Below are 13380 nucleotides of genomic sequence, written 5' to 3' on the forward strand. Positions count from 1 at the left end.
TTGCGGACAAGCCTCTGGCATTTTGATGATGCAGTCGAACAATTAATATTGAAAGATGTTGAAGAAGAAAGTGATGACAATAATGATTTGTCAATGTATAATATAATGTCAATTGTTATTGATCTTTATACCATAAAAATTATATTTTTGTTTTTTATAATTAATATTATGTTTTTCGCACAGTTTCAAATAAAATATTTTTAATTATGTTTATAAAATCTATTACTTCAAAACTGTGTTACGGATGACGAACAGGTGTTCAATATCATCTCTGGCAGAAACCGTCCTAGATAAACGAACAGAGCTACCCTAGATAAATCTACATAATTGTTTAGGTTAGTTTAGGGCCCAAACGTACGCACGACCAACTGGTCGTTGACAAAATACGAATGTTCACTTGAAGGGTACTGACAAGTACCACCCGTCATTGCAGGGCTATATAAGCCCTTACATTTCTACTCTCGGGGGCTAGTACTGTCGTAATCACGACTAGTGTCGCGTCGTGCTGCATCTCGGAAGTCAACTACCAGTGAGATCGGACGTTCGTTCCTTTTGAATCAAAGTTTAACCGTACAGATTCCGCGAGTTCGGTCCAAAATCTGTTAGGCAGTGACAAGGTTGCTCCGAGTCCCCCGCATTGCCAGTGCGTCAACACCGTGCGTCTTAGCTTAGGTAATATCACCTTTCAATTTCTTTCCTATTCTAAATTCAGTTCATTCGCGACACAAATACACTTGTAGAACGAAACTCTATAGTAAGAATATATTTGTTTTCTTTGATAATTAACTCAAATTCATTAAACCCATAATTATCGTCCAATATCCTAACCAAGTAATTGAACGTCCCCACATGATACAATCTTACCGCTCGGATTGTATCAATTATATTATACTAGTTACGAGGCTTACTAATTATCCTAGCAATTCCCTGATTAACCATCAGGTTCTTTCGCGACATTCCAATTGTCCGAACAGAGATTTATCCAACCTAGCGGCTCCCCAGTTTTGCATTGGGTACGTCCGCATCCTAACAGCTCCCTGATTTCGCATCAGGTTCGTCTGTGCTTTTATACAACCTCCTAGCAGCTCCCCGGTTTTGCATCGGGTTCGTCTGCGTTTGACTCCATTCCTAGAGGCTCCCTGACTTCGCGTCAGGTTCGTCCTCGCTGTCAATAACCCTAGCGGCTCCCCAATTTCTCATTGGGTGCGTCCGCGTTCCTTAACTAACAAATTTATATCATATTCCTAGGGTAATAACCCTTCGCCGGCCACTCGTGCTGCTCGCGGCCCTGGCTCGTAACAACTGATTGATTATTGTGTTTATTTAAAACCTGAACCTGATTTATCAGAAACTTCCGATAATCTGAGAAAAAAATGTTTCAAATAAAACTCAATCAACATTCAGCAGTCTACAAGTTTCAATAAAAAAAATTTAAACCTCGAATTTTTAAAAGCCAATATGTATTTTTGACTTGATCATATTGTAGCTGCTATCAAAACGAATCCAAAGACCTAAATTACTATACCTCTAAACTTTCAAATAGTGCTAAAATATTAATGAACAGCTTAGATCGAGCGCGCGTGGACCAGTGTGCGGCGGCGCACAGTGGTCCGGATCGAAGAAGTTGGTGTCATTTAGCTAAAAAGTCAACTTTCTCATATCGATTTCTAACAAATTTGTATTGCTTCCTAAATGTCTATCAACCTTGAAAATGAAAAAATTAATTCGGTTTACCAAGAATTGTAATTAGGACGAATACTTAAAGCGTAGACATTTAGAGACAGTACTTTTCACTAAGAAAATTGCTTCTCTTCTTCGAGGTGCCCTGTTCACATCACTTAATATTTCTTATTTTTTTTTTGTTTACGATGAAGAGTACTCTTTTGTGATACAAAATTAACATCGACACTAAAAGTTATTGTTCACAATATGTTAAAAGTTAATACTCAATGAAATAAAAAAATTGGCCAAATTTTTTACATTTGACAAGGAATATCTACAGTGTCTCAAAAAGTCACGGTTTGTAACAAATTGGATCATTTTCAGTATTCTTTCCCGTATATAATCGTGCAAAAATCTTGTCCTACCTCGTCCTACCTTGCAAGTTATCAACGTTCAAAGCTGTCAATGTTACTTCGCGACGCGTTTCGCTTGCGTAAAACAGGCTCGTATGACTGATCAAATGTTCCAAATATGAACGTTTCTGCAATAACACATTATAAGAGATAAATAGAGTATATATATATATACAGGGTGTCCCACCCGATTTCGACATCTTGATTTTCTCGCTATTGTTACTCGTAGCAAAAAATGTTTCAGCAGAGGCTCGAACGGTATCGAGTGGAGCATATTTTGATGTTAGTAGCTTTTTTGTAGGTGGATGCGTAAAGGACATATGAAGGTCAACTTCATTTTTTGAAATAGAATGTGGTATTTTTTAATACATCAATCGATGCAGCTGGACATTCGTTATAAAAAAGTACTAACCATCAGGAGACTAAATATCAGGAGATATTTCAATTTAAATAACTCTAAAATAGCATTACTGTCGTACTAACAATAAGACGTTAGTGTTTACTTACTTGTGTAACGTCTTATTGTTAGTACACGACAGTAATGGTATTTTAGAGTTATTTAAATTGAAATATCTCCTGAACTACTAACTTTTCGACATACATAGGTTAGTACTTTTTTATAACGAATGTCCAGCTGCATCGATTGATGTATTAAAAAAATATCTCATTGCATTTAAAAAAACAAAGTTGACCTTTATATGACCTTTACGCGTCCAGTCACGAAAAAACTCATAGCGTCAAAATATGCTCCACTCGATACCGTTCGAGCTTCTGGTGAAACATTTTTTGCTACGAGTAACAATAGCGAGAAAATCAAGATGTCGAAATCGGGTGGGACACCCTGTATAAATTGACTTCGACAGTCACTTCTATTTAGATTGAAATTATTGTTAACATCTGACCCGTACATGTCACAATTAAGAATAACATGTAAAAGAAATCCTAAAATACTGAATCCTGAGGCAGTAGAATTATTAATTAACTAATTCAATCGATCATCATACATAATTACGAAAGACAAATTATGGTATGTTTATTTTATTAGCTTACTTTTTTATTTGTGGTAATATTGACTGAATATAATGTTAGTACTATTTTAGTCGCAATATGTATTTAAAATATTCCTTTTTTTTACACAGGAAAGCATTCTTTTATGTGTTAAAGATTAAGACCAACACTAAAAATTATTGTTCATAACAAGTAAAAAAAGGTTGAAAAACTATATTTGAACAATTCATTTTCTAATAAAAAATATCAATGAACAGTTATTAAAAATTATTGTTTAACAAATGCAAAAAATATTTAATTATCTCTAGGTAAGAATTACTATTTTTGAAATATTTTTGGTGAAAATTTCATTACGATATCTCTAATAGGTCAAAAGTTATAACAAAATGACACCAACTTCTTCGATCCGGACAGCGCCGCGCCGCGCCGCACAGTGGTCGGAAATCGCCAAAACGTGCCCAAAATAGGAAAGAGTGCTCCAATTTAGTTCAAAATTGATACCCATAGGTTTTTAAGGTAGCTGATTATAAATCTGATGTCAAAATTACAAAAAAACTTCAAATCGTTCCGCTATACACTAACAGCAGAATAATCTAAGAGATAGAATCTATTACAGGCATGGGGGGGGGCAGATGTAGCACGCGTGATAGGGGTTCTCAAGGAATACCCGTGGAATACCCCCACTCCTTCCGGCCGCGCGTCTCGCTGCCCGTGGCGGCCATAGTGCTCGCAGCAACTACGGCCGCCAAGAGGATTGAGTACGTACATTTGTAATACGGACATGCACTCCGCATTACAAAAATCGTTATAGTAACTAAAGTGGCACCTAGGGGTGTCCGATCTTTGTTGATTCTACTAGGTGATACTATAATCTAAAAGTGTGTACAAGTCCCATGCTCACAATCCCTCAAAATCGTATCTATTTCCCTAGTTTTCTGAAATGTTTGTATGAAATTTTTATACATCCCGTATAATAGATTATCCATAATTATTTGCATCTTATACAATACATAAGTATGATTTACTTACCTCCAGGGGTACCCCCCATATTATAGTATGAAAATTAGCACAATATAATGTAAATGTAGCGAGTTATGCACACTTTGCTGACGCGATAATTCGCAGTACGTAGCTGCGCTCTCAAAGAATGTCACTTTCATACTGAATTTCCCGGTTTGGTAGAAGGGCCAGACACTTTTTTCAATAACCATAAAATAGCCCAAACATAAGTACAACCAACCCAAGGATCCAAAACTCTCGATTTGAAAATTCATTTTTTCGATTTTTGGGCATGTTTTCGAGCAAAACGACCACTGTGCGGCGCGGCGCGGCGAGACAACGTCTCGCGAGTCACGAACTATAAATGCACCCTTAAACTATCATAACTACGGTTCCCCGGGTCATCCCGGGTATAAATTTTGCACGATCTTTTAGAGGAGATCTTGCCGAAAATGTTCCACTTTGTCAGACCATGGGAATCCCCGGGAATGACAACTTTATCCCTTGTCAAAGGTGAAAAACTTCGACGATTTTCCTTAGTTGATTAAATATTTTTTTTCATAATAAATTATGAACAATGACGTTTAGTTTCTGGTGCGTTCTCAACATAGATATACATTCTTCATATAAAAAAAAATTGGTCGCTTAATCTTCAGTAGGTTTTTCAGGACATCATTATGAAGAAAAGGAATTTTTTCGGTGATCAATCGTATCTGAAAAAGTTTGATCTTTGAACGTTTATTGTAACGAGAGTTTTTAATAGCTTTAATTAATATTATCGTTTTCGAATGTAATAGACATTTAAGAAACATTGTGCATTCGTTAAAAATCGATATGAGGACTTTGAGTTTTTAGCCCGTGAACAGCTAGAACGTCGATTTTACCCACTGTGGAGCGCACCAACTGTTCGACTGTGCCAACACGCGTCTAGGTCGCGCTCTGGTTGGTCCGTGTTTTTCGTTGTTGACTCCTTAACAAAGCCGCGGACGCGATTTTTGCAAAGGAAGAACAGCGGTCGTCGTCATTTCAAAGGCCCGCGTGTTCGCTGTCCTTCCTTGTGCCCGAAATTTTCATCGTCGATCAAACCACTACATACAGTAGAAACTAGAGGGGTGTTGTTGCTCGCTCGCTTCGCGAGCTTCGCAAGTAGGGTTGTCATAGCTCGCTCGCTTTGCGAGCTCGCGAGAGGGTTAGTGGTACGGATGTTATTTGGTGTGTGACTCTCCACGAGCCACACAAAGAACTTCCCGATTCGTTAGTTGCAGTATATTATTATCATTATTAGGTGTACGTTTTAATAAGATTATACGTTTTCAGGAAAATTCAATAGTTTTCTACTTATCAAAATGTTTGCTATATGGCGTCGCATTAAACCAACATCGTAGGCTCGTTGCTCGCTTGGTTCCTTGTTATAGCATACTAATGTTGCAAAATAAATTGTCTTAATTAGTTTTTCGCAAACGATACAACTCCTCATTATCCGGGTTTGCAGTATTGATCTTGGTTTTGTTCGATACTGTTAATTTAAATTGTCCCAAAATATATAAACCGCGCTCAATTTTGAAACTCTGCTCAGTGCTACATACAACATTTGTAAAGTTCGCCTTTCTGATTTTTTAAAATCCAGACATACTTTCCCGTATGTTTGTCCCTGACTTTTATGAATCGTAATTGCTTCAGCAGGAACCACTGGAAATTGACTACGTGTGATTTGATATTTTTCCTCACTCGACATATTTACTTGATTCGATATTTTTATTATTGGTGTTAAATTTTGATCAATATTTGCATTTTTCATATAATCACGATAACGAGTTCTTACTTTCACTCCTACTCTGGCCAATTGAAAATCTAATCACAATATAGACGGAATTTTAGTATTTTCTTGAAAAGTAATAAATTTTAATATTCCGCATGTGTGTGCTCCATTAACCAAGCCGTTTTCAACATCAATGTTATTAATAATTATCATATAGTTTATATTAATTTTCAATTTAATCTCAGTTAATAATTCGTTTTGAACTGATTGTTTTTTTAAAGATTGTAATATAAATTTTTTTTTGTAGTTTCATCGATATTCTTTGAAAATGTATTCTCGGGAGTAGAGATGATTAACTCACTCTTGCATTGGGATAATTTTCGATTATTGTAAGCGGAAACATCATCATAAGGTACAAAAAAAAAATTTTTTTAATTTTTTGTGTAATGTCGTTTGTTTCTTCGGTGGAAACTTTCCGTTCTCTCGTATAAATTGCATTGTTGAATGAACTTCTTTCGAAAAAAACTAAAAAAACTAAAAAACTACTTGACCAAAATGGACCAAAATCTAATCAGCTCTAAGTTACAGCGGAGCACATCAATTGCATCATTCATCATCCTGATCGCGTTGTTACTTTTTCTGAAAACGTTAACGTAAAATTTGATTCCATCAAACGGACATACGCACACACACACACACATACACACATACGAACATTTTGCTGAAAATAGTCTAAAATGACTGCAATGACCATGAAACGTAAAGGTCTGCTAAAAAATCGATTTTCGATTTTCGGGGTCATCCCTATAAAATCGGGAAGTTAATTATATCGTGTTTGGTGTTATTTTAATAAAAAAAATGCTAGAAATAAGATGGTGGAAGTCCCATAAAAAATAATGGTAATTAAGAAGATTGGTAATCGGATTTGTAGTGGTTCACATGCTGTGCTTTTCTACGTTCGGCTTCGTTTGTACTCTCGGCATGGTCGGCGCAGTAGACGCGGTCATAAAAAAATAGTGTCCCTACACGATATTTCCCTGTGCAGAACACAGCCGTTGGCAAAATATCGCGACTTTACTGTACCATCTTTTAGCACTATTGATTGATTTACAACTTATTTACACAACAATGGGTTTACATTTTAATGCCATATTGTAGTATTACCAGTGGCTCGTAAACATTTGTACACCTACCATATATTGTTTTCTACAAGGACTCGTCAATTATAGTTTACATTTTACACCCTCCTGTCTCATTTAGGCCACTCTGTAGATATTTTCATCATGTTTTATAGATGATGAATTGCTGCATCGAAAAGAAAAAGGCTAGGGAGATATCCGCGCATAAATCTCAAAGCGTGGACACCGATGATTTCGAGACAGGTACTGTGTTATATTTATTATATCGCCATTGACAAATATAAAATAGGATCTCATTGATTCAACCGCATCTTGCAAGTAAACACATTTACAGTGGATCCCAAAAATATGCCCCATTTTCGAGAAATTGTCGATGTTCGAAAAAGTGTATTTGGACTGAAGCTTAGAGCTTCTACTTTTGCAATCCATCGTTCATTTTTATTGAAGATATTTTCTCATAATTCAGAAACGGAAATTCAAGACACTTGTTTGGTCCAGAAACTCACAAATTGAAATATTTGAAAAATTTTTCTCGTAACTGAAACCACCGTAGATTTGACGACTGACGTTTCCCCTTTACTTATTAATGCTTAAAACTTAATCTACAATTTTTTCTAGTCGCTCTCTTTATTCAGCTTTGAATAACATATCTGGCATATTTGCAATAATACAATACGAGATTCAGGATGCATTGTGAAAGTCTTGCACGATCAAACTTTTTCCACACTTTAGTCCTATGAAACGGCCAAAAAATCGTAGATTAAGTCTCAAGCAGTTATTGTAAAGGCAAAGTGTTCCAGAATGTTGAAGTATCCTTGAAACGGGTGCTTCCTCGGATGATTTAAAGTAAATTTTTTCCTTTGTGAGAATGTTCTCCGCGCTTAACGAATTATTAACGAGAAACACGGATCGATCAGAGCACCGTCTATCTTCGAATTTTTTCGGAACACCCCTAGGATTATGACATTGCCTAAAAAAAACAATCTATGCAAAATTTTCGATCGATCGAACCTCGGGAAAACGTGCTGCTGCATCGAGCTTCAAAATTTTTATTTTTCAAACTTGGTTTTCTCCATAGTACATTGTAAATAAACATTTCTATGCATTGTTGAATTTGTCTTTACATGCTCTATAGCTGTATGCAAATTAAACACAAGAGAGAGAGGTCATTTGTTTAAAAAAATCGAATCTTTGAAGTATTTAGTATTATGTATACAGTAAATCCTCTATAGTGTCGCAAAAACGTTGTACACACCGAGGGCAGAAAAATATCCCCTCCACTGTAGTAATTTAATCTCGGCTCGGATATATCGCTGTGAACCACTACCAATCGAATTAAAAAACTTCTTTATTTTTGATTATTTTTTTATGGGACTTTCACAAACTTATTTCTGGCATTTTGTCTGATTAAAATGACACTAAACACGATATCATTTCAACTGTATCTAGTGGTATGGAGTAACTTTAGGACAGAAGAGGATAGCGAGTGAAAAAGAAAGAGATACTGCGATCTCGACGACGCGCGACGCTAGGCAAATATCAGTGCCGCAACGAGGGCGCGGCGAAATAGGCGCCCGCGCCCGCCACGGGCGCAACTGGGTTTGGGGCGCTAAACAAAGAATACCGACCCGGTTGAGGGTCGCTTGGACGCTTTTCAAATCTTGCAAAAAAATTACTAACTCTCATTACAAAACATGTATCCAAATCTAGACATAGAATTAAGGATTTTCATAATAATACTTGTAACAACGTAACAACAGCTTCCTGCAAACGTTCGTTTAGCAAATTAAAAATTTTGAAATCATACCTTCGTTCTTCTATTGGAGAAGAGCGATTAACAAACATGTTTATAATATCAATTGAAAAAGATGTTGCCAAAAAATTAAATTATGACGATACAATAGATGTGTTTGCAAATGAAAAAACGGGAAAAATTACTTTATAAAATATGCTGAACTGTTTTATGGTTTTATTATATTATTTTAACATATACCTATGTTTTGTATTTCTTTTATTGGTAAATATAGCCCTGAGGGGACCCAACTCGGATCACTTTCACCTTGACATATGTTGTCAAGGACAACATACTGAACAACTTTTGTCATTATATCTATCCGTCGCTCGGACTTAGTTTCCGAGATATTCGCAAAGAACTATTGCTAATACTGTATTGAATTTTCCGTATTCTTGCATGCTCTGTGGCAACGTAAGCCTGTTTCGGGGCGGCATCTGTTTATTTTCTGTTTGTAAACACGTTGTGGGGATGAGAGAGAAAAAAGAACAGTGTCACTCTACATATATAGGGTGAGCTTTGAATTTTGAAAGACTACTTCTGGATTTTCGTATGCGTGGTCGGGCCGGCCCTCTCCGCCCCCCCCCCAACCACCTAACCCTGACCACATAATTCTGATCGCATGATTTTTCAATTACTGGTTCAAATTCTGTATGATGGCTATATAGAATGAAAAGATTATGCGATCAGAATTAGTTAGGGTTAGGCGGCGGGGGCGGAGAGGGCCGGCCCGACTACGCATACAAAAATACAATATTCGCAATAGTTTTTTGCAAATATCTCGAAAACTAAGACCGAGCACCGGGTAGATGTAATGACAAAAGTTGTTCAGAATATTGTCCTTGACAACATATGTCAATGTCAAGGTGATCCGAGATGAGTGGGTGTAGTAGCTCGGAAGCAAACTAGCTGCGCGAATCACTCTTTTTTCGCGAATATCTCGGGAACTACGGCCGAGCGACGGATAATTTATTAAGAAAAGTTGTTCACAATGGTGACCTTGACAACATATGTCAAGGTGAAGGTGAACCGAGTTGGGTCCCCTCAGGGCTATACATATTTACCCTTTTATTTTGTCGTCATTGAATATGAATGAAAGTTTGTTCTTATTTAGATTATAGATTATTTCTTCATTATTTTTTCATAGATCATCATATAGATCATTCTTCAATATTCATACAAATACCTTGACAAATACAATATTGTAGGATTTAAATCGTAAATTGAATAATACGTTCGTAAACTCGAAATGTTTTAATACGAAATTTGAATTATAACAAATACAACTAATTAAATTATCCCGTCTGAATCTCCGTCTGAGATCAAACACGTCTTTTCGTTTTCATACGTCGAACCGGAATGACAAAGAAATCGCATATTACAAATATGAATAACGAAATCGATAAACATAATAACAGATATCGAATCGTCGCGTCGTTACAGTTACTAACGTCGTGACATTCAACGGAATTCTCGCCGCTCAGAGATGGCATCTCCCTACACTCGGCCATCCGACACTAGTTTCTGCCCTCAGAGACTGCGCATACTCTTTACTCTTCCTCTTCCGCTTTTTCACTATCAGTGTCTTCCTCATCTACGCCGACCCAAGATTTCATGGAGTCTACTACCGTTGTCGTTTTCCGAGGACCCTCGCAGCTCCCAACTTTTTCGACTACGTATCTATCGTGCTGTAATATTCGGATGACTCGATAAGGACCCAGATATTTCGCTGCAAGTTTCAAACCTGGAACTTGTTGTGTTCGCCTGATAGCTACTAGGTCGCCTTCCTTATACGCTATTGCCTTTTTTCGTTTCTTATTAAATGACCGTCTGTTCTCTTCCTGGATCTTAACTATGTTCTCTTTGGCCTTCGACCTTTCCTCGTCTCTTTTTTCTTGAAGTAGTGCGGCCCACTCTTCTTCCAGTATTTCTTGGATTCGTGAATCATTCCCGACTCGCATTTTTGTCCCAAAGAGCAAGTCGAACGGCGTAGAGTTGATGCTGCGATGTGGCGTTGCGTTTAGGACGCGTTGTACTCCGTTCACGTATCGATACCAATCCTCCGGGTGTGGTGCTGCCAATTTAGTCAGTAAAGGAATAAGCGTTCGGTTGACCCGCTCTACTTGCCCGTTCCCCCTTGGAACGCCAGTCGCAATAAGCGAGTGTTGAATCTTTTCTCGCTGACAAAAGTCTCGGAAATCTCCCGAGGTGAAGGCTGTTCCTCGATCTGAAACGATACGTCGCGGATTTCCGAAAATAAAGGCTTGTTTCTCCAGGTGTCGGAGGACTTCGTCCGTCTTAGTTGTCTTCGTGGTATACAACCACACGAATTTCGTGAATGCATCGACCACCACGAATATGTAGCGATAACTTTTCTTACTCGTCGGAAGTGGTCCCAAATGATCCACGTGGTAGGTGTCCAGAGGTACTTCCCCCTTAGCTATCGGATTCAGCAGACCTTCGAGTTTTCCCATTTTCCTTTCAGCTAAAATGCAATCTAGACAATTCTTAATGGCTTTCTCAATTTTTTGTCGAATACCCTGGAACCAATAGTCTCTCTTCAGCAGAGTTTCCGTTTTTCCCGCTGAAAAGTGGCCGTTTCCGTGAACATGTCGAATGACTTGTAATTGCAGGCTCTTTGGTACTACAAGATTGATGTCTCCGTCGATATTCTTGAACAGCAGCCCCCCCGCAAGGTATATCCGTCTATTTTACCCTGCTGTGTCAACTCGGCAATCCGTCGCGTTCCTGCGTCGTCTTGCTGCGCTTTACGAATTCTTGCCGTAATATTATTCCGATCCGCGGACAACAAATAGCAAATCGGTAACGGGTTTCTACTCAAAGAGTCCACGTGGGCCATCTTATTACCTGCTCGATGTTCGATAGTGTAGTCGAATTCCTCTAATAAGAGGACCCACCTGGCCACGTGTACACATAAATCTCGTTTGCTCATCGTGAGTGTGAATGCTTTACAATCTGTAATTATTTTAAATTTAATTCCTAACAAATATATTCAGAATTTTCGTAGTGATCGTATAATCGCCAAGACTTCCAGCTCGTAACTCGCGTATCTAGCTTCGGCTGGTGTCATTTTACCGCTAGCAAAATATATCGGGTGAAATTTGTTATCGTCGTCGCTGCGTTGCATCAAAACTGCTCCGAAACCGAATGACGATGCGTCCGTGTGTAACTCGGTCTCCGCATCTACTTTGTAAATTTTTAACACTGGTTTCTCCATTAATTTTGTTCTCAAGAGATCGAATGCACCTATCGCCGTACCATCGAGCTCGAACGTAACGCCTGCTCGTAACAGGTTCGTCAATGGTCTAGCGATTGTTGAATAACCTTCTATAAATTTTCGAAAGCTTCCGGTCAGACCCGAAAAGCTTTGAACTTGTTTGGCGTTCTTCGGTACTGGAAATTTTACTACGGCCGCTGCTTTACCCTCAGACGGCCGAACAGAGCCACTCTCTACAATGTGTCCCAAAAATTCGACTTTACTGCGTAGCCATGAACATTTTTCCAATTTATTTCCAGACCGTGATCGCTAGCTACTGCTAAAACTTGTTCCAGTTTTTGTATTCCGCTTTCTAAGTCACTCGATGGTACGATCATGTCATCCATATAGGCCAAAATAACTTTTTGTTGCAAAAGATCTCTGAAAACCATATTAATGAATCTCACGAAGACAGCTGGAGAGTTAGATAAACCGAAAGGAACGCGTAAAAATTCATACTGACCATTGGGTACAACAAACGATGTGAACTTACGGCTATCCTTATGTACCGGCACATGGAAAAATCCATTTCTTAAGTCAAGGGTACTGAACAGTTTAGCGCCCTGTAACGCGTCCAGCTGGTCTTCCACGAGAGGTAAAGGGTAACGGTCCCTTACTATTTTCTGGTTTAATTTTCTATAATCTACGCACAAACGCATACAGCCGTCTTTTTTCTTTACGAGAACGATGGGACTCGCGTATTCAGAGAGAGACGGCTGAATAATGCCATCCCGTAACCAATCGCTTATTTGTGCGTCTACCGCACTCTTTTCTGCTGGTGCTAAACGTCGTGGTCTCTGAAACACGGGTTCCTCGTCTTTCAGAACAATACTCATTTCTACGTTCACCTCCTTAATTTTTTTAGGCGCGTACTCGACAATAAAATTCATGACTCGTTCTCGAATCGCAATATCGTCTATATGTGTTACATCTACTTCCTCTCGCTCGCATACGATCCGAAAAACTTCCGGTATACTTTCATCACACCATTTATCAGTGACAGGGTCTTCGCGAATTTTCTCTATCGTTATCTCTCGTCCGTTTCTGACTAACTTAACTTTATTTAAGAAGTCTGCGCCTAAAAGTAAATCGTGTTTTAGTAAAATATCGGAAACTACGTGAAATTCAATTTCATATGCGTGTTCATCGATAACAACGCTGGTTCTAAATTTGCCTAACGTCTTATGTCCGTTTGATCCAACGCCCGCAAAAGTCGTTCCGCTAATCTGTAAACACGGTGCTCCTATTTTTACAAGACAAGACGCGCTCATGAGCGTTAGATCACTCGCGGTATCTATTATCGACATCAGTTCAACATTGTTCAATCTTAC

The 13380-nt window shown here is 38.3% G+C and overlaps 1 protein-coding gene and 1 long non-coding RNA gene across 10 annotated transcripts in view; one reads left to right on the plus strand and one right to left on the minus strand.

Annotated features, from left to right (window-relative positions):
* LOC143210603 (uncharacterized) overlaps nucleotides 1-13380 on the minus strand; it is a 226339-nt gene that overhangs the window by 169598 nt on the left and 43361 nt on the right. The window lies entirely within an intron of this gene.
* The window catches only part of Rab3gap1 (RAB3 GTPase activating protein subunit 1), a 147630-nt gene that overhangs the window by 109656 nt on the left and 24594 nt on the right, over nucleotides 1-13380 (plus strand). For all 9 annotated transcript variants that reach the window (XM_076427588.1, XM_076427590.1, XM_076427591.1 and 6 more), the window contains exon 8: nucleotides 7136-7223. In XM_076427588.1, the coding sequence (XP_076283703.1) occupies nucleotides 7136-7223 (88 nt within the window). The remainder of the gene's footprint in view (nucleotides 1-7135; nucleotides 7224-13380) is intronic.

This window comes from Lasioglossum baleicum, chromosome 7 (genome assembly GCF_051020765.1).
Source record: "Lasioglossum baleicum chromosome 7, iyLasBale1, whole genome shotgun sequence".
In the NCBI taxonomy this organism is placed as follows: Eukaryota; Metazoa; Arthropoda; class Insecta; order Hymenoptera; family Halictidae; genus Lasioglossum; species Lasioglossum baleicum.